Source organism: Xiphophorus maculatus, chromosome 16 (assembly GCF_002775205.1).
Source record: "Xiphophorus maculatus strain JP 163 A chromosome 16, X_maculatus-5.0-male, whole genome shotgun sequence".
Lineage (NCBI taxonomy): Eukaryota > Metazoa > Chordata > Actinopteri > Cyprinodontiformes > Poeciliidae > Xiphophorus > Xiphophorus maculatus.
Genome location: NC_036458.1, coordinates 1580335 through 1606037, shown reverse-complemented (window position 1 = coordinate 1606037; position 25703 = coordinate 1580335). Strand labels below are relative to the sequence as shown.

The 25703-nt window shown below is 39.6% G+C and overlaps 3 protein-coding genes across 5 annotated transcripts; 2 read left to right on the top strand and 1 right to left on the bottom strand.

The window, feature by feature from the left end:
* Positions 1-1005: 1005 nt before the first annotated feature.
* Positions 1006-8573, top strand: alg1 (ALG1, chitobiosyldiphosphodolichol beta-mannosyltransferase). The gene is made up of 13 exons (XM_005803221.2): positions 1006-1302; positions 2251-2328; positions 2398-2501; positions 2595-2743; positions 3436-3525; positions 4478-4591; positions 5668-5783; positions 5856-5894; positions 5976-6035; positions 6175-6285; positions 6585-6699; positions 7155-7230; positions 8347-8573. Exons 1-13 carry the CDS (start codon positions 1011-1013, stop codon positions 8479-8481), a joined length of 1479 nt encoding a protein of 492 aa, XP_005803278.1. The 5' UTR covers positions 1006-1010; the 3' UTR covers positions 8482-8573.
* Positions 8417-12489, bottom strand: eef2kmt (eukaryotic elongation factor 2 lysine methyltransferase). 3 transcript variants are annotated; one of them, XM_023348349.1, is made up of 9 exons: positions 12352-12474; positions 11523-11585; positions 11360-11440; positions 11153-11254; positions 10617-10750; positions 9785-10029; positions 9407-9547; positions 8586-8682; positions 8417-8506 (listed from the first exon to the last, which is right to left on the bottom strand). In XM_023348349.1, exons 1-9 carry the CDS (start codon positions 12451-12453, stop codon positions 8491-8493), a joined length of 981 nt encoding a protein of 326 aa, XP_023204117.1. In that variant the 5' UTR covers positions 12454-12474; the 3' UTR covers positions 8417-8490. The 3 variants fall into 3 exon arrangements, with proteins under 3 accessions (XP_023204117.1, XP_023204118.1, XP_014325782.1); XM_023348350.1 differs by having other exon boundaries at positions 11153-11251; XM_014470296.2 differs by lacking the exon at positions 8417-8506 and having other exon boundaries at positions 8562-8682; positions 12352-12489.
* Positions 12490-13920: 1431 nt separating this feature from the next.
* pigq (phosphatidylinositol glycan anchor biosynthesis class Q) lies at positions 13921-25551 on the top strand. The gene is made up of 14 exons (XM_014470298.2): positions 13921-14001; positions 14973-15138; positions 15866-16052; positions 16709-16908; positions 17025-17221; positions 17960-18100; positions 18186-18306; positions 19133-19259; positions 19340-19493; positions 22675-22786; positions 23355-23435; positions 23775-23889; positions 23958-24019; positions 24108-25551. Exons 2-14 carry the CDS (start codon positions 14986-14988, stop codon positions 24258-24260), a joined length of 1803 nt encoding a protein of 600 aa, XP_014325784.2. The 5' UTR covers positions 13921-14001; positions 14973-14985; the 3' UTR covers positions 24261-25551.
* Positions 25552-25703: the final 152 nt, after the last annotated feature.

Sequence of the window (25703 nt, the reverse complement as noted above, 5' to 3'; positions counted from 1 at the left end):
ATCACCAATAAAACACGACATTAAGTCAAGATCCATCATTAAACTCGTAATTTATTACGTTTCGAATCCAATCAGGTGGGTTTTTAGTCGAGATTTAAAGGAAGTCAGGGTTTCAGCTATTTTACAGTTTTCTGGAAGTTTGTTCCAAATTTGTGTTGCATAGAAGCTGAAAGCTGCTTCTCCTCGTTTGGTTCTGGTTCTGGGGATGCAGAGCAGAACCAGAACCAGAAGGTTGATACAACAACAGCAGATCTTTAATGTATTGTGGTGCTAAACCGTTCAGTGATTTATAAACTAACAACAGTATTTTAAAGTCTATTGTTTGAGCTACAGGGAGCCAGTGGAGGGACTTTAAAACTGGTGTTATGTGCTCTGTCTTCCTGGTTTTAGTGAGAACTCCAGCAGCAGCATTCTGGATCAGCTGCAGCTGGAGGATTGATTTGTTGGACAGACCTGTGAAGACGCTGCTGCAGGAATCAATGCGATGAACATAATTTCAGATAGGTGGACTGAATGTAAAGTTTATAAAGTGAAAAGTGTCATTGATGTCAGATGGTGGATGTGACATCAGTCAACCTCATTCTAAATATGTTTATGGCCTTTTTATAAATACCAGAAGTTAAATGTATAATAATTAGGTCATCTTTAACGCACCAAAATCAGCTTCTAATATAAGCAAACAACAAAAGTAGCAGAAGTTGCAGCCACCACTACACCGTCAAAAATAAAAGTGACATATTTAGTCATTTTTATTGGAGAAAAACTAACTTTGAGATGTCAACGATATTAACAAATGAAGTTCAATATTTTACTAATAATAGTATGACGTCATAAAGAATATTCAAAATATAGCAATGTTTTTAAAACATCCTGTTGTCCAGAAAACAAATGAAGTAAATATGTAGCTAAATTATCTTTTTTTACGGCTTTTATTTTGGTATTTCTGATTGGTGCGGTCTCTTTAAATCTCGAGCCCCGCCCCCTTTACACACTTCCTGACTCGAGCAAACATGGCGCCGTGCGGTTCCACCGTGGCGCTACTTTCCGTGTTTTCTGCCGTTTTTGCGGTCTTTGTTTCGTGTTGTGTGGCGGACTCCGGTGTCACCTGTCCGGCTGTCTGCCTGGCTGTGGCAGCCGGGATCCTGTCGATGTGTTGGCGGAGGCTGCGGCAGCGGGACGCCGCTTCGGACCGGCGGGTCTGCGTCCTGGTGCTGGGGGACATCGGACGCAGTCCTCGGATGCAGTATCACGCTCTGTCCCTCAGCAAACACCGGTACCAGGTCACTTTTGTCGGGTTTTTAGGTGAGACTCCAAACTGTCACCTGTTGGAATTACAAACATTTTATCTGCTGAATGAAACAGATAAAGATAGAGAAAGTTTACAATGAGTTAATATTTGGAAAACCTAAATGACTGAGATGTTTTGGAAAGTCTAAATCTCCGAAGATGCGAACAACTGTCAGAAAAAAATTCATACTATATGCATTCACTTTTATTACATTAAATAACTAAATGTATTTTATCCATATTGCTTATAAATAATAAAAAAAAAACCTCTGGAAAGTGTGGCGTGCACTTGTTGGATTCTTCTAAATGAAATCCAGTATTGGCTTCAGATATCAACTAACTAGTAAATAGAGTTAACATGAGATTAAATAATATGATGACCTTTGGTTTTAATTTCCTTTTTATTTAACATTTTTGGTTGTTTATGGGCTAGTACCAAAATTTTACTACTATATGTCACGTTCTTTCCACTTTAAAATAAAACACAATATTAAATTAATGAAATTATAAGATGCACCGATATGACAGTTTGGACCAATATTGATATCTGATATTATCTGTAGTATTGCTGCTGCTACACACACATCTCATTTGGACGGTGCTAACAATCCTAATATCAACCCAGTTTTCTTATCTGTTCAGTATCGGGGTTTATGACGCTACATCAGGTCAATTTCTGATCATGGAAACAGTGAAGAGTTTAAGTGTTTGTCATCTGTCAGCTTCTGATTATTGTAAATCTCAGTTCTTGTATGAAATTTGAAACAGAATCTTTTGTCAATTTGCAGATTACTTCCCTTTCAGCAGCTGTTGAACTTTTACCACAGTTTGTTTTCTATTAATTGTGAAACAGAAATAACTTTTAATCCCGTTAATGATTAATTTTCTCTTTGCTCATAATGCAAAACATCTGAGAAGAAGTTAATAAAACCAGCTTTAAGAACGAAAGTGGATGTTTTTCAGACTCGAAGCCCCATCAGGACGTGCTGAAGCAGGAGAAGATCCAGATAGTCGGCATCTCAGAGGTTAAAGGTCTTCGAGGTAAACAGAGCCGTGTTTGTTTTCCTGCAGCAAAAGTTCAGAAATAAAAACCGGCTGCTGCTTTTCCAGTCGGACCAAAACTCCTGACCTACGTGACGAAGACGATGGTCCAGGCGGTGCAGCTGCTTCACGTTCTGCTGTCCATGGAGCTGCAGGCGCACATCCTGATGCAGGTCAGCTCGTCCTCATCATCATCATCAGAGGAAGAGGAGGATTGGCTCTAAATGTGCTGCAGATTTACAAACGTAATGTTTTATTTTTCCCAGAATCCTCCTGGGCTGCCCGGGATTGCGGTGGCGTGGCTCGTGTGCGTTCTGCGCGGCAGCACCTTCATCATCGACTGGCACAACTACGGCTACACCATCATGGCTCTGAGCCTCGGAGCGTCGCATCCTCTGGTCCGACTCGCCAAGCGGTCAGCGCCTCGGCTGCAGCTGAAACTCTGTTTATGTGCAAACAGGGCTGGACAATTAATCAATAACAATCAATCAATCGTCATAGGCATGAGATCAATATCAGTAAATGATGCACCTGACGGAGTGTTCAATACATAGAATATTCACTGAACTCCTGCCAGAATCGCACAGCATTCTGGGAAATGTAGGCAGAGGAAAGACAAAGTCAGTCACGCCCCCTAGTGGCCAGTCACTGGCAGATTATTTCACTTAAAACAAAATATTTTCCCATGTTATAAATAAAATATTCTGATACTTTTTATTAATATTAAGGAATTGTTTACTTAAATCAATCTCCTACATCTTGCCGAAAAGTTATTTGTAAGTTAGTTTTGTCTTATTTCAAAAGTATTTAGATATTTGTATTAAAATCTGGACCATGTGTCTTTCCACCTAATAAACTGACAGCATGCAGAGTGTTGATGCCTGGAGCATGAAGTGTTTTTACCTGCCAGACGTTACAGGTAGAAAATACAATCTGGATTTTATTGCAGCTCCAGTGCAGAACAGGAAGAACGAAACAAAATAAAGACTGAAAACTCAGAATCAGTTTTATCTGCAGCCTGAAATGTTGAAAGTCAGATGAGAAAACATTTAAATAATATTTGTCGAGTCTCTTTTGTTTAAAGTTTTTTTCTTTTTTACTCTCCAGGTATGAACACCTGTTCGGCCCTCTGGCCTCCCACAGCCTGTGTGTGACGAACGCCATGAAGGACGACTTGAAGAAAAACTGGGGCGTCGAGTAAGACTGTTAGCTTCAGATCAGCTTCCTGGCGTCACATCTTCCTCTTCTTCTGATCCGTTTCATATCTGCACCTTCAAAACTGAAATTTTATTCATTTATCTCAAACAGGTGTTAAAAACTAAGAAAACAAATAATCAGTAGAAGAGGAAAACGTGTGCTTACATAACCAAGAAAAAAATAATTAGCTTACCGACAGTTTACTGTTAAAAACTGAAATGTTACAGAAAGAAGAAGCCGTTTAATCTCTCGTCTCATTTTAATGATCTGCAGATGTTTGCAAACTCTTTTAACTCAAGAGTTAAATATTAAATGTTGTAGTTTATAATCTCTAAAGGTTTTTCCTGTTAAATAACCTGGGGCTGGGCGATGATTCAGCTTTATTAGTTAGTCAATTTTTTTGAATTGTTTTGTTTTTCCACCAAGGCAGCCATCTTGTTTGACAAACATGTTTTAAAGCGTCTACTTATTTGGACTTTGAATTCAGGTAACTCTATGATGAAACGTAAGGGTCAGGCTGCGTTTTTATATACATTTTTTTTTAATTTACAAGACTAAAAAATCATAATGTTACAAGAAAACAGGCACAGCAATTCCAGAAGATGAAAAAGTATAACAGTAAAGTCTTATTACAAGAATAAATTTGTAATATTTGGAGGGTAAAGTAGTAATTATATAAGAACTCATTAAAACAACTTTTCTTTCTCATAATTTTATAAGATTTTTCTGGTGAAATTGAGTTTTTGCTCTGCTAATATTATGACTATATTCTTGTACTTAAACAGAAATTCCTGTAGCTTTTCACAAATACTTTATTTATTTTTTTAGAAAGAAAAGTGAGAAAACGAATAATTAAAATTGGCTGTTATGATAAATCTGCGTTTTAGTTCTTAAGCCGTGTGGCCGCGTGTCTACCTGCTTAAAACAGACCGATGAATGTTGTGGTTTCCAGGGCAACCACTCTGTACGACCGGCCGGCCTCCATCTTCAGAGAGACTCCTCTGGATCTGCAGCACCAACTCTTCCTCAAGATGGCCGACACTCAGCCGCAGTTCAGAGCCTCAGGGTGAGCGCTGGAGACCATCATCATCATCATCATCACCATTATTATTATTTTTATGGGATGGAGAAAATGAAAGGAGGAAGAGTTCATTCATTCATTCATCCATTATTCATCCATCCATTTGTCTCAACATTCAGTTTTGTTCCTGAAAACTGAGCGTCCAAACAATGAATCATCCATTCATTCATTCATTCATTCATTCATTCATTCATCCATCCATTCATTCATTCATCCATTCATTCATTCATTCATTCATTCATTCATCCATTATTCATCCATCCATTTGTCTCAACATTCAGTTTTGTTCCTGAAAACTGAGCGTCCAAACAATGAATCATCCATTCATTCATTCATTCATTCATTCATTCATTCATCCATCCATTCATTCATTCATCCATTCATTCATTCATTCATTCATTCATTCATCCATTATTCATCCATCCATTTGTCTCAACATTCAGTTTTGTTCCTGAAAACTGAGCGTCCAAACAATGAATCATTCATTCATTCATTCATTCATTCATTCATTCATCCATTCATTCATCCATTCATTCATTCATTCATCCATTATTCATCCATCCATTTGTCTCAACATTCAGTTTTGTTCCTGAAAACTGAGCGTCCAAACAATGAATCATTCATTCATTCATTCATTCATTCATTCATTCATTCATTCATCCATTCATTCATTCATCCATTCATTCATTCATTCATCCATTATTCATCCATCCATTTGTCTCAACATTCAGTTTTGTTCCTGAAAACTGAGCGTCCAAACAATGAATCATTCATTCATTCATTCATTCATTCATTCATTCATTCATTCATTCATTCATTCATTCATTCATTCATTCATTCATCCATCCATTCATTCATTCATTCATCCATCCAGTCATTCATTCATTCATGTCTGGTGTTTAAACTTTGAACTCGGTAAAAATGTCTCCATTGAATCCGAAGTGAATTTTTACATTCACCTCACAATGAACTGGAATGACTGGGAGCTCTGGTGGAATCTGACCTTTGTTAATATTTTTACTGTAAACGTGTTTAATAATCTGATCCTGATCCGTTTTCAGGTCCGACTCTCGGGAGACGGAGGCGACCGTCTTTACCTTCCGTAACCTGGGCGACGGCGGCGTGACCCTGAGGTCGGACCGGCCGGCTCTGCTGATCAGCAGCACCAGCTGGACGGGTGAATGACCTCCCTGTGACCTTTCATGTTTAGCCTGAAGCCTTCCTGACCGGTGATGTTTTCTCTCTGCAGAGGACGAAGATTTCTCCATCCTGCTGGATTCTCTGCAAGGTACAGGTTTGGTTTCTGAAACGAGTCGACCCGAACCGGGTTTATTCTCTGGTTTACCTGAACCAGGTCGGTTTGTTTCAGAGTACGAAGGCTTCATCGCAGGAGGAGCGCCGCTGCCGTCGCTAGTCTGCGTCATCACAGGTGAAACCGGAGCATCGTTTCGGATCCAGATGCAAGAAAAATGCAGAAGCATCAAACTAATTCAGCTACATTTCATTAAATATGAGGGAATAAAGTTGTTTGAAGCTTTGGTGACGGGTCCGATGGTGCGTTTGTGCAGGAAAAGGTCCTCAGAAGGAACACTACAGGAAGCTGATCTCCTCGCTGCGTTTGGAGCGCGTGAAGATCTGCACGCCGTGGCTGGAGGCCGAGGATTACCCGCTGCTGCTGGGTAGGAAAAACTCTGGAGTCAAAAAATGATCCGTCAGATAAATAAATGTCCCATTTCATATTTTTATTTATTAAGTTTTATTTATTTCAAGATCTGTTCCATAGAGGAAGCCCCGCCCCTCATTTGAATATCCTAAGATAACGACCCAAGTCATTCTTCACTAAAAGTGATTTTTCTTTGCCAGACATCTTTTTTGTTTTTAATCAAAACTTACTTTTGGCAGAAAGTGCCATCCCTCACCGTCTCCTTCATCATGTGTTCTCGTCCCTCATCGTCGTTTTTGTCCTTTCATCCTCCAGGTTCAGCAGATCTGGGCGTCTGCCTCCACAAGTCGTCCAGCGGTCTGGACCTGCCCATGAAGGTGGTGGACATGTTCGGCTGCTGTCTTCCTGTCTGCGCCGTCCACTTCCACTGGTCAGAACCTTTTAATCGGACCGGCCAGAACCCACAGCTTCCTTTTCCTTTCTAAATCCTTTTTTTCTGTCCCACTTTCCTTCCTTTGAGTTTTTTCTTCCCAACTTCCAATCTCTTGTCCGTTTTTCACTTTGTTCCCTTTTCTCTCCTTCCTTCCTTTATCATTCCTACCATCTCTCCTTACGTCTGTCCTTAGTTTCTACTCTTCTTGTTTTCATCTTTTCTCTCCTAATTTTCTTTATATCTTCTCTAGATAATATCCTTTTTATCCTTTTGGCCCCATTTTTCCTTGTCTTATATTTTCCCTAGTTCCTTATATTCTTCTTTTGTTTTTCCTCATTAATTTGCTTTTCCTTCCTTCCATCCTTTATTTCCTGTTTTCTTCCATTCTTCGTGTTTGCACAGATATTAGTTTAGATTTTCAAATGAAGTGAGAGCGTCCATGTTTCCTCCAGCCTGCAGGAGTTGGTGGAGCACGAAGTGAACGGTTTGATCTTCAGGAACTCTGCAGAACTTGCCCAGCAGCTCAAGGTGAGACGATCCGCTGAAGCTCGACCCGCAGGACCAAACGCAGCTGCGTTCACAACTTTACTGACGCAAACCCAAAACATGTAGTTTATTAATGTTTGTCCAACATTAATGAAGCAGACGGTTGATTGGAATCCAGTTCCAGCATCCAGAGAAGATATTCAGTCGTCTGTGTGAGCGAAGTCGGCCCGCTCCGTCTTTACATCCAAAAAAATTGGTGTCAAAGATTTTTGCTGTTACCGTTTTAAAAATATTAAGTTTTCAAAGGTCAGAGGTCATCATCAATATCTTCAAAGCAAAGGCAGCACAAGCAAAATGTTTTGCTGCACAAATGTAGCTGAGTTGATTACAGAGTTGGGTAGTAACTAGTTACATTTACTCAATTACATTTGAGTACTTTTTGGGGAAAAACATGTACTTTTGGTAGTACTTTTACTTCGCTGTACTTTTTACTCCTGAGTAAAATTTCTGGATTTTCTTCCCACTGAATGAAAAACAAACATGTTTCAACCAAAAACTCACCAGACACAAACACACACCTGCAGCTTTTATTTATTTAGTTTTTCATTGAAAAAAAACGATTAACAAAAATTTATTTTTCCCCGATTTTGTTATTTTTTGTTAATTATATGAATTGTTCTGATTATTGTCCTTAAAATACAGAAAGTTCCACTTAACTTTATATTTTGGTCCATCTGATGATGTAATTTTTAAATATTAAATGATTGATCATTTGATCAGTTACTCTGTACCTGAGTAGACGTTTTTACCAAATACTTTTACTCTGGAGTAATTTCTTGGACGGTTACTTTTTACTTTTACTTGAGTAAAAATATGCTGAAGTAATATTTAGTCTTACTTTTTTAAATTTTTGGTTTCTCTGCCCACCTCTGGTTGATTGACACCAAATTTATGTGATTTTGTAAACTTGAGTTTGGGTTTACCTCTGACTTGTGGAAACTTTTTTATTAATATATTTAAAGTGATAGCGGCACAAAACCCCTTTTGCAGCACAGACGTTTGACTTTGTTAGATTTGAAGACGGTTTTGGAGGAAAACTCCACTCAGGTCCCAGAAAGTGACTCAATCTGTCGTCTTCTTCTCCTTGCTGGTTTCCAGTCTCTCCTCTCAGAGTTTCCCAGCTCAGACGGCAGACTGGGAGTTTTCCGGAGGAACCTCCGCGCCAGCAGGGGGCAGCGCTGGGACGATAACTGGGACCAGAACGTTCTGCCTCTGCTGGCGGCTCCCAGATGAAGAGCAGCTTCAGCCTTCCTGGACTCTGACAGAAACAGAAAAGACTTTAATCCTGATTTATGTGAATTTGTAAATAAAATGTTGATCCTGCAGCGTCGGCTCACCTGAACACTTTGATGAGTTCTATTGGAGCCAGCCGGTTGTAGGGAAACACGGCGCCGACGGGTCCGGTCAGAACCTGGTGGCCCAGACCTGCAGCCTCTGCAGGGAAGAACCACTGGATGGTAACTAGTTACATTTAGAGCAACTCTAAGTACTCTAGTTTTAACAAACTGTGTACACTTTACAGACTGTAAGTACTAGTTTTATAAGTTTTATATTGATAAAAATTTAAACAGAAAAGTGCTGATTCTGATGTAATTTTTTATTTTGTAATTATTTGTATTAATTATTTTTCTTCTAAATACCAGAATTTAAGCTTTTTTTTTTAAATCAGGGCCATGCTAAAAAATTTTTAAAAATGATGTGAAAAAAGTTGTAATAATGAGAAGTCATGTTACCAGAATAAGAGTCATTATGAGAATAAAGTCATAATAAGACAACAAAGACTGTAATTCCGTACAACTATTATTGTGATGACTTTATGCTCGCATTATTACGACTTTATTCTTGTATTATTACGACTTTTCTCGTGTTCTTTATTCTGGTTCTAACACTTTGTTGTAATCTGATGACACTGTAAAATATTGAATCTGATTTTTCGATCAAGTTCTCCGTACTTTAGTTGCCTTTTCACCAAATACTTTATTCACTGAGTAACTTCTTGGACGTCCACTTTTTATTCTAATTTGAGTAAAAATATGCTAAAGTAGTGCTACTCTTCTTACTCGAGTACAGTTTTTGGGTCCTCTACCCAGTTCTGGGGGACCGGACCGGGACTCTGTAACTCGGTTCCGGGTCTGAAGCGTCTTGATGTGATCCTCACCGAGCCGCAGCTTGAAGCCGCCGTACGTCTCCGGGTTTCTGACGGTGGAGCAGATCAGGATCTCCGCCGCCGCCGAACATTTCAGGATCTTCAGCAGCAGATCCGCCAGACTTCCTGCGACTTCTGGATCGTACACCACGTCTGCAGGAGACGGGAGGAGAGTCAGCCGAGGGGCGTGGCCACACAAAGGACCACGCCTGATTGGACAAAATTAACTTGTCATTCAATTTATTTATCTTTTGTTGATATCATTAGTCTGCTCATCTGGGATCTTAGGCTTATTTTTAGCTTGCTCCTGTAACCAAGGGCAACAGAAGATTTGTTAACATTTCAATATAATGACAGCCCTCGACCCGGCCGGGCCGAGCCGGACCGGACCTGCAGCGATCACCGTGTCGGGTCGGATCTGGCGGATCTGCTCCTCCGGCGCCGTCGTCCAGTCCAGCTGGTCCACCGTGACAGATGGACTCTTCCCGCCGCCGAGGCCGTTCAGACGGACGTTTTCTCTGAGTTTCTCCAGAACCACGGCGTGACAGTCGCTGAAGACGAACCGGACCGGGCTGCAGGAGCGGCACACAGTGATTCCGGTCAATCCGACGCCACTTCCCAGCTCCAGAACCGACCTGCAGGAGAGAGTCTGTTAGAAACAGGACCCAGAGTTCTATAGGGACCCGTTTCTAAAGTTACGCAGTAAAACAAATAACAGCAATATTTTGATTTTGAGAAAAAACTGGGTGTTCATTTTGAAAAGTCATTTTCACCATGTTGTTCACTCAGTTACAAAGTCACAGTAAATAACACAAAAGCTAAATATTTAGTTTGGAAAATAAGTATTTAATTTGGAACTAAACATTTAAAATAAATATTTGATTTGGAATAGATAGTTATATATTTAATTTCAACCTAAATATTAAATTTCCAAACTTAATATTTTCTAAGCTAAATATTGAGCTTATGAATTGAATATTTAGCTTAAGCTAAATATTTACTTTAGGAACATTTTTGGTATGAAAATGCAATGCTTAGTTTGGAACTAAAAATTTAAACTTATTACTTGATTTAGTTTTATATTTAATTTTGTAGCTAATTCAGTTTGAAACCATGACATTTATAAATTCATAAGTATGAAGTATTCATTATTGCTGTTAATTTTTTGCTGTGTAGCTGCACACGGCTCCGCTGCGTGGCTCAGGTTCAGGTGAGGTCACACCTGCCGGTGAACACCTGTGGGTTCTCCAGAACCCACTCAGCCAGGTAGAGAGCAGCTTCCCAGGTCACCAGGCCCGTCGTTCCCTCGGAGATCACAGCCACGTTTTCCAGAAGGCTGATGGCGTCTCCGGTGGGCTGCGGCACAAAAACCACATCCAAACTAATCACAACCAAATGCATTTAGTCATAATTTAAATGACTAAATTTAAATTAGTCATTTAAACTATATGTAATTGTTAGTATTAGCATGTTATTATCATTAACTGCAAGCTCAGGCATTAATTGAATTAAAAAGTTCAAATGTTATAATTTAATTACACAACTTGTACATTTACTCAAATGATTATGAATTATTACATAAATTATTAAACAAATATTCAATTAATTTAATTCAAATTCCATTTAAATTATGACTAAAAAATGATTTATATACTTATGAAATTGTGCTGTTTATTGCAGTGGATGGACTGAAACTGTTAGTTTGATTCTGCTTATTAAATTCTGGTTCTCTGCTCCAGTGACGGAGGCGTTCAGTACCAGGAAGTAGCTCTTGTGGCAGTGCAGCGTCTCCTCCACCCCCAGCACCTCCGCCAGGGCGTCGTACAGCTCATCCAGAGGATCGCAGCCTGCAGCCTCCTGCTGCACAGACACACAACAACAACGCCTGTTAGTAGGAATCACTGAAAATCAGAAATTACTGGGAAAGAAAATCATTTCTGTTGTTGTGAACTTAATGAAACTGACCCGTTTGATGAGCTCAGAGAGGAAAATCCTCCTGAATCGGACCGATGGTGGAAACTTTCCACACAGAGGATGAAGACATGTCTGTAAAAACACAAAAACCCTGGATTATTTTAGATTTAATTCAGATTAAACAGAAAGTAAAGTTCTGTGAGGATCCTTCCACCTGCTTCAGCAGCTCTGAGATGAACTCTGATGACTTGTTGCTCTGCAGCTCGCTGTCTAGAAACTGTTAAAAAAAAAACCCAGCAAGATTCATCCTTTAGAAAACAACATGGCTGCATGACTTTGATTTGCAAAGAGACATAAGTTCTGGAGCCATTGTCTAAAACTAAATCAGAAATAATCCAAAACACAGAACCTCAAATGCAACAGAAGAGACACAAACTGTTGTATTGGCCAAGTCAAAGTCCAGACCTCAATCTGATTGAAGTGCTATGGAGAAAGTTGTGCATTTGGCTCTTAATAGTTGAGTGAGTTTTTTTGTATATCAGACCAGATTTGCTTATGTTGTCCTGATATCTAAATATTAAACTAAACTAAACATCAAGTTCATTTGATTTCAACAACAAAGTGATTTACACCATAAAAACAAAATACAGTAACCAATTATAAATCGAGGAATACACACATTATTGAAAACGCCATCATCTAGAAATGCACATCAAATAAGTTGTTCAATGCGCAGATAACTACCAATAAAATCAACTCTAAACAGTTTGGTTTTTAGTTTTGATTTAAAGGAACTCAGTGTTTCAGCATCTTTGCGGTTTTCTAGAAATTAGTTCCAGACTGAAGATTTTACGATAAAAATAAGCATTTTTGCTGCAATATAAACCTATTGCTGAGTATTTTCGCAGCCGGAGCTTTCAAACACTTAAACATTTTATGTGTGATTAATGCCCAGCAGATGATCTCAGTGGGTGTTTTAAATTATCGCCTCGCAGCAGAATCAGGCAGATTTTCAACGGAGTTTGGCGGCGCCTCAAACTCACCGTCCAGGGAAACGAAGCCAATCGGTTCATGGAGAAAAACGAGGCACGAAAATCCCTTAAAATATCCTCAGGTTTCTCCTCTTTCTGCTCTGAAAGCGCCATCTTCCACGTGTGTTTGTTTACTTCCTGCTTACCCATAATTCAATGCGAGGTTTACTGCTACTGCTGGGTAATGTAGTTTCAATTGAATTAATATTGTTTTACATCAAAATGATTTACTAATGATGTTAATAATGGGTAAAAGTTGTTATTAAAATGTTTTAGTGGTTTTTCAAATTAAATGTTGACATTTAAATCAAACACATTTCAAATAAAATAGTGAAATTACAAACTTCCATGAAACGGAGCTTAGATCTTCTTTATCAGCTGAAAGTTTCCTTCCCGCTCTTTTATTGCGGTGTCACTGCGGGAGGAGATAAAACTCTTTACAGTTTGGATGTTAACAGCAGCAGCCTGACCTGGTGAGTAAAAAACAGATCAAACTTTCTATTTATTCTTACATAAACTTAAAAAAAGTTTACATTTAGTATAAATTTAAATATCAGATAATAATCCTGCAATGTCAAATGCAACTGCTTTGAAACAAACAGTTAACACCATGTGCGTCAACATATAAGTGTAACAAATCAGCTGCAATTTATTCATTGCAATAATAAAACTATTATTCTGTATAACATTACAGTTTTTTAAAAGTCTGTCTATGGTTTTAAAGTTGTTACAAAGACACACAGTAGATTATTTTTCAAAAGAAATGATAGAACTAGCCTGATGTAAACCAAATAATAGAATTACTAATCATTAAAAAATCTGTAAAATTATTGAAATAATTTATTATGTAGTTAAAAGTAACTACAACATATCAATTATATTAAGCAAATAGTAAAAATACTCAGATGTAAATGAAGGAATAAAAAATACATATTAATAAATGGACCACAATTTTGTTAAAAAATATATTAAATAGGTTAACCAATAAAATTAAATGCAAAAGTAGCTTTTGATAAGAAAATACTAAAATATTAAACAATTAATATTAAAAGAACAAAATAAGTAGCAATATTGAAAGGTCAAAAATAATAAAATAAATAATTAAAAACTGAGCCTAGTCAATATCCATGGCTTTGATAAAAATGATTAATAAAGTTGAATCAAGAACTCAGAAATAAAATATATAATGACAAAAGAATAAATATTGCCCTGTAAGTATTTCACTCAGTTCTAACAAATATATATATTATATATATATTACCGACTGTAAGTATTAGTTTCGTAGGTTTTGTACTGAAAAAAATGACTTGGAGAAGATAGCCTATAATTTTGCCTGAATTTATTATGTTGTAATTATGTAATTTATTTATACAAATGTTTTATTCATTATACTTTAAAATCGCAGATTTTGCACATAGCTTTATGACTCTGTCTGTTGGATTAAGTAATTTTAAACATATATTAAAATATATTTTTCAATCAACAAAATGCTCTCCATGCATTTTAAAGGTTTTTCACACCTTTGTAGAAGAGAACAGAACAAACACGCCTGTTTCTGTCCGGACACTTTAAGTGACGGACTATAAACAAATAAAATGGCGGCGATGTTGCAGTAGAAGAACCGGACTCTCAAGGAGACACCATTTAATTGCGTTAAGGAAGGTAAAATTAAAGTTTATCACACTCTCGCCTCGTTTTCCATCATGCTCTCTGTCAGATCAACAGTTTATTTGCTTAATGGAGCTTCTCGTTTTAATTTAGCGAAGATTTAAGCGTTTTAAATCAATGAGCCGCCAGCAGGAGTTTGACAGGAAGAACCTAATAAACGAACATTACCTCTTCATTTTAATCGCTTTTGCTAATAAATATTTTTCGGGTGTCAGCCTCGTATTTTGTTATCATCTAGCACTACAGTTAACCTACTTTCTGCTCCTGAGTTGTGAAATCCAGATCGCTGCCGCAGAAATCAATCAGATTCCAGCCCAGGGCTCCCCGTGTTGCTATGACAACCACAACGGGGCGAGTGAAGGGCGAAAGGAGGCCAGCCTTCTCACCAAACTCCCCTCAAATACTGTCCGATTTGGAGATTTTCCTCGGATTGCGCTTATCTGTCAATAGACTCTGTTTGCCTAAAATGAATGAATGTTTCAAGCTTTGATTCGGCAAATCGTCATTACATTAATCTAATGTCGTTTCCATTTGTTTTCAATTCATCAACAATGTCTCCTAAAAGGATTTAGATGTCTCCAGTTGTTTTGACCTTTTTATCACCGCCCAGCGCATGCTACATTTCCTACCTTTATTCGTTTTTGCTGTTAACTTTGCTGCTAATGAAGATTACTAATTGCTTTGATTTAGATTTAACCTTTCAAACCCAATGGAAGAAGGATGAATTGTCCTGTTTTCAGTTTAGTCTTTGTACAAAAATAAAAACAGGAACCTGTTCATCTCATTAAATCGAAATGTAATCAATTTATTACAGTTATTTACTTCAAAAAGTGAAACATACAGTACATCTTTATTGCAAACAGACAAGTTAGATATTTATTTCTGAAACATTTCCTTTTCTTCATTCCAATGTTTTTAACTCGTTAGCATTTAACTAAATGAATATTTCTTCTGTTTATCATCAGAGCTGCGGACGCCATGGTGCTGAAGATCTTCTTCCCACAGTGCTGCAACCGGGCGGAGAGCGGGCTGCTGGTGGGCCGCTGGATCTCCGGTCATGACTCGGCCGTGGTGCTGGCGGTCATCCACTACCCGTTCATCCCAGCGCAGGTCAAGCAGTACATCCAGCAGGTTGGTGCGACACTAAATACTGTCCAGTGGTGAATAAAAAATAGATCCTATAGATATAAATTTATTTTACTTTCATGTGCTGATTTTCCAAATCTCTTTGTGCTCTCTGGGTGTGTTTACGATCAGTTGAGACTTTAATGTTGGAAATATGATTGATAACGAATCAAATCTGCAGTATGGAACTTTTATTTTTTTTTAAATGTTCTTTTTACATATTAGTTGAAACTGTGACAGTTTGCTATGAGATCTGTGAAAAGATCAATCTCCTCCACCTTCTCCCTCAGCTACACTGCAAAAACAGAAAATGTTACCAAGTATTTTCGGTTTACTTTCTAGTGCAAATTGAAACAAGTCAAACTAACTTTTCTGCAAGATATAGAGGCTTGTTTGTTCCTTAAAAATTAATAATAATAATAAAGTACTTATTCCATTGGCAGATAAAGTGACTTATGGGAAAAATGTCCTGTTATAAGTGATATAATCTGGATGATTGACAGTACTAAGACCCGCCTCTTTGTTCTGATTGGTTGTTTCTGATCACTGGAAGAAAGTGGATTATCAGTTTCATATTAAACTGTCTCAGCCTGGTGACAGTTTAAACAAATATTTAAAAAATATTTTTTTGATTTACATTCTGCAGCTTAAAGACTTGTTTGGGTGAATCAGGGTCCGGTTAAATAAAACGCAGTAACTAATTGGACTTCTTCCCTCTATGCTGTCGTCCCAGATGCAGGCTCAGAGCCGCGTGGATCTGACGGTTCTCGGCTCCTGGAGTCTCCCTAAAGACGGGCAGGAGGGCATGGAGAGCTTCCTCAGGGACCTGAGCACCATCTTCCCCCAGGAGCGCTGGCTCCAGATCAGACGGCAGTTCGGAAAGACGGGCTTCAGCTGCGAGGTGCTCAGCCGGGACCAGAGTGAGCGCCCCCTGCTGGAGTTCAGGACAAGAGCAGCAGTCAGAAACAGCTTTATAAACAGCAATCATTTATTGAAAACAGACAGTAAACTGAAACATGAAAAACAGCATTCATTTATTAAAATGAATGTTGTTTCCTTCCTTCCTTTTTTCCTCCTTTGAGTCTGGAAAAATCAGCATTTTTCCACCTGTTCCTGCACACTGCCAGTCAGCTGGCTAAAACATGGCTGCCACACTTTTTTACAGAATGTGTCTCTTTGTTACAACAGATGGATGGATGCTTACTATAATAAAATATGGATAATTTTATTAATTTAGTTGTTTATTTTTTCTCCAGTTGTCAGTAAAAGATAAAATTTGTGAATAATCTCATTGAATTTTAGAAACATATTTTCTGAAATGACTGAAATCTTTATTTCAAACATTTTAACAACAAATACAGATAAAAAATGTAACAATAATAAAACACAGAATAAAACCTTCATACTGAATTGGAGAAGCAGCAGAAATTATGCTCATTATTCAGAACTGTTAGCTGGATTTTTATTCAGTCATGTAATAAATATTCTGTTTTATTATTTCAGTCAAACTAAAATCATCTCATACTCAGAAATTTCTTTCTTGGTGATAAAAACTGTAAGATTTTCTCTCCTCCAGTTTGTGGGAAGAATCCAGGAGAAAAAGCAGAGAAGAAGAAGAAGAAGAGCGAAGAGGACGGCGGCGACGCAGAGCGTGAGGATGAGGAGAAGGTGATCTTCGTCCACTACGAGCAAAGGAAGGTGATGCTGTCGCAGCTTCATCCTGTGGAGGCCCAGGAGTCTGGGAACGGATCAGAACCGAACTCTGAGCTCAGACAGGTACTGGAGGACCAGAGACGATCCGGGTTCTGACGGTTCTGAAGGGTTCTGTTATTTCTGAAACGTGCGGCGTGTTTTTGTGGCCTCTTCCTCCTTCTCCTTCTCCTCCTCCTCAGGTGTTTGGGACTGTGGCGCGCAGCCAGCCGCTCTTTGTCCTGGACCGGTACGATGACGGGCCGCTGCGGTCGACCCACTGGCAGTCTGAGGGCCGGGAGGCCAGCATCGTGGTGGAGCTGCTGAAGCGGGCCTCGGTTCCGCTGGGCCTCCTGCTGGGCCGGATGCTCTCCGTCTGGACCTGGATCTGCAGCGCCCGGTGAGGAGAACCGGGTTGGAGCGCAAACTTTAAATATCAGGGAGAACCACTGAGAAATGCACTCTGAACTGGAAGAGCTACAACTTTCTTCAACGTCTTATTAGTTACATTTAAAATAAATAAAAACAACAGTAAATAAAAATGATTATTAGTTTTGAAGAAAACATGCGAATCGTCTCAGACAGGAAAAACATTCAAAACTGATTTCTGGCTTCACTGTACAAAAAGGTTCTGAAAAATTAAAAATGGGTCAAATTTTCCTCCTGGTTTTAAATGAGAAGCCAGGAAAAAGTCAGAGACCCCTCCTGCACACTGCCAGTCAGCTGGCTAAAACATGGCCGCCACACTTTTCTACAGAATGTGTCTCTTTGTGACAACAGATTCTTAATAATATAATAAAATACGGATAATTTTATTAATTTAGTTGTTTGTTTTTTCTCCAGTTGTTAGTAAAAGATCAAATTTGTGAATAATCTCATTGAACATTAGAAACATCTTTTCTCTTGTTATGATTTGCAGAAATAAATTAATTTTTTATGAAGTAAAGAGTTTTTATTTTTAATCAGGTTTTATTCTCGTCCAAATCGAGTCGTTTTATGGAGAAAATCCCCTGAAGACGTTTTAACGTCTGAACTAATTTCAACCTGAGTGAGTCATAGTTCCAGCCTGAACCCGGTCCGATTCCGGTTCTGGTTCTGGTTCTGCTGCCTCCCTCTAACTTCCTGCCGTCTCTCCCAGGATCCTCAGCGTCTTCCCGCTGCGCTTCCTGTTCTCCAAGCTGTCCACCTGCGTCCAGCTGAGCTACAGAACCGAGCGGCTGCAGACGCTGGGCGCTCCGCAGGCCGCTCCGCAGGCCGCCGCCCACATGGACTTCATGAGGTGGGAGGAGGTTCTGTCCCAGAGGGACACGGGGCCGGGTCAGACCGGGTCCGTCCCTCTCACCTGTCCCCCTGTCTGTCTGCAGGAAGGCCAACGTCCTGGTGTCCGTCCTGCTGGACGTCTCGCTGGGCGTCCTGCTCATGTCGTGGCTCTACAGAGACCAAAACATCGCCATGCTGGCCAGCAACATGGTGCCGGCCGCCGACGTGAGTCACAGCAGACATATGGGATTATATAGAGATTACATAGAGATTATATAAGATATACTGTAGATATAGAATGGTGGGTCTGGGTTGGATGTCTGAACATCCATCCAACCAAAGAGTCAGTGAGATTAGACCAGGAGTTCCCAAACTTTTCCAAGCAGCGATGACCTCTGACCTACTTAGCAATCCCACAGACAATGCTACAAAACACGTAAATAAACATCAAATTTTAGAATGTTTTTTAGTCACTATTCAGTAATTATTATATTTATGTAGCATAAATGCTGCCTCCTACTGTCTGATTTTAGTCGGCCATTAGTTCTTTGGCAGAAAAATTTATAATATAATAATTCTTAATTATTCTTAATAATTCTTAATTATTAATAATTTAATATAATAATAATAATTTTATTACCAGATAATACAACTTTTCAACATGATCCACTGTTTTGATTATAAGAAAATATGTAATGTTTTCTATTAATCATATTAAATTTAATTTTAGTCCCACTGTTCTTACGGCTTTTTGCAGCAGTGTTGCTTCCTTTGGTTTTTTTCTTGTCACAAACTTTTTCATTTCTTGCTTGAGCAGCAAAGTGGCTTCATGAATTTCACTGGCAGCCAATCAGAAATAACATTTAAATCAATTTTTATATTTTATTTTTTAAAACTGATTTAAAAACAAAAATTACGAGACATTTAAGATAAAAAAATTGTATGGTATTCAGTTTTGTTATTTTTGCATTCAAGTCATTAAACTGTAAATGTTCCTTCCTGTGACTCGTAGCCGGGTAATTTCCCAGCATGCCCTGCTCTGTCTCCACAGCGCGTGGCGCAGAAGCTGGAGGAGCTGCTGCAGTGGCTGATGGGAGCTCCGGCCGGCCTGAAGATGAACCGGGCCCTGGACCAGGTTCTGGGCCGGTTCTTCCTCTACCACATCCACCTGTGGATCAGTGAGTCTCGGACCAGAACCAACCAGAACCAGCAGCAGCGTTCACCAACATGAGGCTCATCTCTGCCTGTCGCCCTGCAGGCTACATCCACCTGATGGCGCCGTTCATCCAAGGAATCCTCTGGTACGGAGGCCTGTCCGCCTGCCTCGGCCTGACCTTTGCCCTCTCACTGCTGTCTGACATGGTGGCGCTGTTCACCTTCCACATCTACTGCTTCTACGTCTACGGAGCCAGGTAACGATGGATGGATGGATGGATGGATGATGTACGGATGGATGGATGGATGGATGGATGGATGGATGGATGGATGATGGATGGACGGATGATGTACGGATGGATGGATGGATGGATGATGGATGGATGGATGGATGGATGGATGGATGGATGATGGATGGATGGATGGATGGATGATGTACGGATAGATGGATGGATGGATGGATGGATGGATGGATGATGGATGGATGGATGATGTACGGATGGATGGATGGATGGATGGATGGATGGATGGATGGATGATGGATGGACGGATGATGTACGGATGGATGGATGGATGGATGATGGATGGATGGATGGATGGATGGATGGATGGATGGATGGATGATGTACGGATAGATGGATGGATGGATGGATGGATGGATGGATGGATGGATGGATGGATGGATGGATGGATGGATGATGGATGGACGGATGATGTACGGATGGATGGATGATGGATGGATGGATGGATGGATGGATGGATGATGGATGGACGGATGGATGGATGGATGGATGGATGGATGGATGGATGGACGTTCGTTCATATTAAGCAAACCAAAAGGCCAGCTATGTGTTGGAATTAAAGCCTTTGTACAATGGATTATCAGGGCCATTCTAAGTAAATATTTGCTTTTAAATTAAAAATAAAGTTATACTGATTTGACAATAAAGTCGTAATATTAGGAGAATAAAGTAGTGATTTTATAATAACTCCTGCAGGAAAGACCAGTCTGACCACTGGGTTAAAATGAGGAATGCTGAGCATCTTGTTACAAATAAGGAAATATTTCATCTTTTATCACATCAGCATCAAGTTATTATCACTTTGAAATGATCTTCCAAACAACTGAGTAGCAGAAAGAATCACTGAATTGCTGAACTGATCATGTCTGATATTTATAACTATCAAAGCTTTTTACTCATTGAAGCTCATAATTTTAATCCCTTTCTCCTGGTAATATTGCATCTTTATTTTCATAATAAGACTACAAAAAATCTCAGCCTAATACTCTGTTGTACATTTTAGTGTCGTCCCAACATCTGATTTGTTCTGATTTTAATCCAGTTTCTAGATTTGTAATAAAACTGTAATATGTTTAAAAGCCTGCAGGGGGCAGTGTTTGTTAGACATTTTAATTTAGGACGTCTGTAAAGAGACTTATTCTGTTTATTTGAGTAAAACTCAAATATTTTCATCAGATTTTGGTTCAGAAGATTTTAAACTTGACTAAATAAAAATAACTGAGTTATTTTAGAGATGTTTGCCTTTATTCTCAGAGGAGAACCGTAGTTGTTGTTGTTTCTGTAATTGCAGGTTCTGACTTTCACAGCTGCACGTTTTCTTCACATTTTTGGGTTGGATTTCATTTTTTTTATCCAGATACGGTCCAGCTGTGAGGATATGTGCCTCCTGTTAAAGATCTCTACATGCACCAGGAGCAAATAGAGAAGTGGTGTTCCTAGTGAAAATTCACACATGTGCCATTGAAACCAGATATTTACATCCTCTGAATAAAAACACAATGTTTTTCACCGTCTCAAGTTAAATCAAACTAAACTAAAATGGTGGAAGTTTGGTCTGACTGGAGGAGTTATTCGGTTCCTCTGCTGCAGCAGGAAGTGCAGAGACGGATTGAGGTTTCATGCTTCAGTCTGACGGAGCTAAGTGGAAACTTGAAGCTTTGATTTACAGCTAATCAATGTTCCAGCTCTCTCTAATGGTTATCAGTTATTGATCAGGATTCAAAGAGCAGTCTGGATAATTAGTTGGACTGAAGAAAGCTTCCTGAGTTAAATTATGAGATCAGAACCAATGGATGGATGGATGGGTGGTTGGTTGGATGGATAATGGATGGTTGGTTGGTTGGTTGGTTGGTTGGTTGGTTGGTTGGTTGGTCGGATGGATGGATGGATGGATGGATGGATGGATGGATGGATGGATGGATGGTTGGTTGGTTGGATGGATGGAAGGTTGGTTGGTTGGATGGATGGATGGATGGATGGATGGATGGATGGATGGATGGATGGATGGATGGTTGGTTGGTTGGTTGGTTGGTTGGATGGATGGTTGGATGGTTAGTTGGATGGATGATGGATGGTTGTTTGGTTGGTTGGATGGATGATGGATGGTTGTTTGGTTGGTTGGATGGATAATGGATGGTTGGTTGGTTGGATGGATGATGGATGGTTGTTTGGTTGGTTGGATGGATGATGGATGGTTGGTTGTTGATGTTTACTTCCTGGTTCCCCTCTCAGCTGCTCGCCTGTCTGCAGCTCCAGTTCGGTTCTGGAGAATCAGCGCCTGATCCTGATGAAAGCAGAGGAAGGAACCTCTGAATTAAACATCTGCTCTAAAGATAGTGCCCCTCGCCTGCGTCACGCTGAAATGTTTCCCCGTTCCTGCTGCATGCATGCTGCTCCGCTTTGAGCAGCCACGCGTGTAGCTTCACTTTGAGAAGCTTTGTCAGAGTTTCTCAGCAGGAGGAGGACGGAGCCGCCTGCCTCTGACTTCAGGCAGCTTCATGGAAAATTAGTTCATGATGATTATTTTATGATGGCTGGGAGCAGATTATCTGTCTCCAGGAACTCCGATGAACCAAATTTGGAAATTTACATTAAAAGCTTCAAAGAAGAGACTTTATCTCCTCAGGCTTTTTGTGCTGAACTGTTTTTTATGCTTCATTTGAAGGTTCATCGGCCTTTGTTCTGCTTCTTGCAGATAAAGTTTAGAAATGTTTTATTCTTTGTTTCCAACCCAGAAATAAGGAGCACAGAGATTTCTCTTAGTGATAAAATAGGGAAAGTCCAACTCGTTCTCAGCTGGATTGGACCTTCCTGAACTACTTCCTGTCTCTGATCCTGGCTGAGTTTCTCCTGGTCAGGATGGATCAAGACTTCTCTGCTCTAAATAAAGGGGAGGATTACGTATAACCTCAAAAAACGGTTGTCAATGGAATAATGAGAACCATTGTTGAAGGCAGAAAGAGTAGAAGCTACTTAAAGAGATAGAGGCTCAATTTCAAGGTGTCAAATTTGTTTTATGTTATGTTTATATATAAATGCCCAAAACTAATGATCTTCATGAGTGAATGGAAACGTTGGACGGTCATTTTCTGGCTGACAGTTAGGAGTGACTGACGGCTCTGTGATTCTCCGTCAGGCTCTACTGCCTGAAGATCTACGGCCTGTCGTCTCTCTGGAGGCTCTTCAGGGGGAAGAAGTGGAACGTCCTGCGGCAGAGAGTCGACTCGTGCTCCTACGACCTGGACCAGGTGAGTCTTCCCTCGACTTTCCTGATGTACTACATCTACCTGAATTATCTCAATCGCAAAATTCATCACATAATGTAAGAAAACCCGCTCAGAAAGAGATTTGTGTCACAAATTTAAAGAAGGAAAGATTCTTTAAAATCATTCTGGGTAAATACAATAAAACCAACACACTGGCCTAGCTGGAGAAATGGCTCATGGTTTTTAGCTAAAAAGAGAAATCCTCTAAACACTAAAATATGACGCCACTCCTTTTTTGTTTAAATTTGAAGAAGGAAGTTGCGCTCAGCACCTTATTTTGAGGTTTTCAAGTCGTTTCCTTCAGCTGTTCTTGGTGCAGCGCCTCCACAGGCGAAGAGGGGAACAGATTGCTCAAATTGTTTAGTTTTTGCAATTTTATTGTGAAAACAGCCAGAAACCATCAGTCCATGAAGGAAAGCTCTTTAAGGAAGTCAGCGGTCAGATTTACTAAGTATTCTTCATTAATGATGGTGTTAATCAGCAGTTTGCCTGACTTTCTGAGGTTTTTCAGTCATTTTCAGTCCTGTGGTCGGTTGTGTTTTTGCTGCAGCTCTTCATCGGAACGCTGCTGTTCACCATCCTGCTGTTCCTGCTTCCTACCACAGCGCTGTACTACCTGGTCTTCACCCTGGTAAGAAAAGCTGAAGCTGGGATTTGGAAAAGTTTTCATCTCAGTGACTTTTAATAACTTAACCGACAGTTTTTAGTGAATCATGTTTTATGTAATCATAAATAAATTGAACCCCAGCTCTGTTTCTCCTTTCCTGGAGATCAGTTTTGGGTCTGCTGCTGTTTAGTTTATCTCCAGTGGTCCAGTCAGGAGAACAGCTTTGTGAACTTCTCCCTTACCTTCCTGTTTATCTTTAAACTGACTTTATTTGCAGGTTTCTCTGAGAACAAGCAGAAACATTTGTTAAAGCTGTGGTGTTGGTTTGTTTTTCACACCTCTGTGTGCCTGTGTGTGGGGCAGCTGCGCCTGGTGGTGGTGCTGTTCCAGGGCGTCCTGCATCTCAGCGTTGACTTCATCAACTCCTTCCCTTTGTTCGCCATGGCGCTGCGGATCTGTCGGCCCTACAGACTGGCTGGTAAATCTCATTACTTCTGCAAAGCGGAAACTTTGGCGTGTGTAAATTTGTTTTTATTCCATTTTCAGAGGGTGTGAAGTTCAGAGTGCTGTGTGAGGAGCCGGGCACCGCCCTCCACCTGCTGATGGAGGTGAGATTTCCCAGTTTGACGCTTCGTTTTGGACGTTAGCTGGTGCTGGAGGTGGAGCCTGTTCCCTGACGCTGCCGTTTCTCTGCAGATCAATCCTCTGAAGTGCAGCAGCGTCGTCCAGACCTATCGCACGCCGACCTACAGCTGCTACCCCAGAGACTCCTGGGTGGCGCTCGTCAAGAAGCTGTTCATCGGGGAGCTGATTTATCCCTGGAGACACAAAACCACTAAGTCTGACTGACAGCAGAAACTCTGAAGTATTCTGAGCAACTTGAATGACTGATTATGAACACTCATTCCATCTTTTTTAGTACATATTTTTATTTTTGTCCACACTTATGAAAGATGTGGAACACTCCTAACATAGTTTCAATGCTGCTCCATCACTGAACATTTCATTTAATTTCACTCTAATGTGAGTAAAAATTGATAAAATTTTAACAAAATGTTACAGATTTAGCTTGTTAAAAGACTGAAGATGATTTCTGATTGAAAATGAATCAAGTTTAGTTGAATTGTTAAGGAACCTTAACAGATTAACCAATAATAATAATTAGTCCTTTTTCATTATCGTTTTATACACAAACTTATTAAAAATAACCAAATCCCACTATGGAGTTCTGTTAAAACATTTGTTTATGTGATAGAGACAAAAAAAAAGTGGATCAAAACAATTTAATGCTTGCATCACAGTGTATTTATCCAAATCTAATCGCAACACTCGTCGTATAACAGCGCCCCCGGTGGTCGGATGAATAAATGGGTTACAGGTTTGGTGTAGTTGGCTAAATGTCTGCTTTTCTTGTTTTGTTCTTTAGTTTTAGTTGTTTGTTTTTTAACCTGTTTTATGACAATTTGAGAAAATGTATTCTTGAAAATAAATCAGAACTGACCCAAACATCAGCTCAGAGATGTTCAGATGAAAGATGTGGAGGAATCCTGTGGCGGGAAAAGCAGCACCGAAGTCCGTTTTGTTTTTTTCTGCTGCTGGATAATAAACTGTGGTTCTGCTTTTCTCCAAGCCTTGATGGTTTTGTCTCTATTTTAAAAAATCATTTTATATTTAACTTGTTTTGTGCCGGCAGCAGAACCAGTTGGTGCCAAACTGGTAGATGTTTCCCTAAAATGATTTATAGTTTCAGAAATGATGTGAAAAGATTTCTCTCTATTCACCGCTCCGAAGTGTGACCAGTAGGTGGCGCTGTGACCAGCTTTCCGCTTTGTAAAACCTGCCTGTGTTTTTAAGACGCTTTCCCAGCTGATCTACCAGAGTTCGTCTGAAAACATCTGCAACAAATGCAGAGAAAATTCTGTGGAAGGACGTTTGCTGTTTGTTCTTTGAACTTCTGGCTTAAGGCGTTTTTTTTCTCATCTTCATCAACGAATAGCACCAGAAGTTTCTCAGCCCTTCAGGAGGAAGTTTGAGTTTCAGATACTTTCCCTGATAATGTTGATGTTGGTCCTTTTTGATGTTGTATATAATTGATCAGTAGCTTCATCCTAATCAATAAACTTATTTTGAATAAAATCTATATTTTTTTGCAGCCTTTTTTCCATTGCTAATTATATTTTATTCTGATGAACTACAGTTACAAAACAAGATCGATCATCAGGAATCAAAAGGCAGAATTTATTTGTTTTCAGTGATTGATTTTAATATGAATGGTGTGGCTCTCCACCCAGG

Coding starts and splice junctions, on each gene's coding strand:
- alg1 (XM_005803221.2), top strand. CDS start 1,011: ATGGCGCCGTGCGGTTCCACCGTGGCGCTACTTTCCGTGTTTTCTGCC. Junction 1,303..2,250: donor CACTTTTGTCGGGTTTTTAG/GTGAGACTCCAA, acceptor GATGTTTTTCAG/ACTCGAAGCCCCATCAGGAC. Junction 6,036..6,174: donor GCTAGTCTGCGTCATCACAG/GTGAAACCGGAG, acceptor GCGTTTGTGCAG/GAAAAGGTCCTCAGAAGGAA.
- eef2kmt (XM_014470296.2), bottom strand. CDS start 12,489: ATGGGTAAGCAGGAAGTAAACAAACACACGTGGAAGATGGCGCTTTCA. Junction 11,441..11,522: donor TCTCAGAGCTGCTGAAGCAG/GTGGAAGGATCC, acceptor GTGTTTTTACAG/ACATGTCTTCATCCTCTGTG. Junction 8,683..9,406: donor CGGCTTCAAGCTGCGGCTCG/GTGAGGATCACA, acceptor TCTTCCCTGCAG/AGGCTGCAGGTCTGGGCCAC.
- pigq (XM_014470298.2), top strand. CDS start 14,986: ATGGTGCTGAAGATCTTCTTCCCACAGTGCTGCAACCGGGCGGAGAGC. Junction 15,139..15,865: donor TCAAGCAGTACATCCAGCAG/GTTGGTGCGACA, acceptor CTGTCGTCCCAG/ATGCAGGCTCAGAGCCGCGT. Junction 23,436..23,774: donor ACTACCTGGTCTTCACCCTG/GTAAGAAAAGCT, acceptor TGTGTGGGGCAG/CTGCGCCTGGTGGTGGTGCT.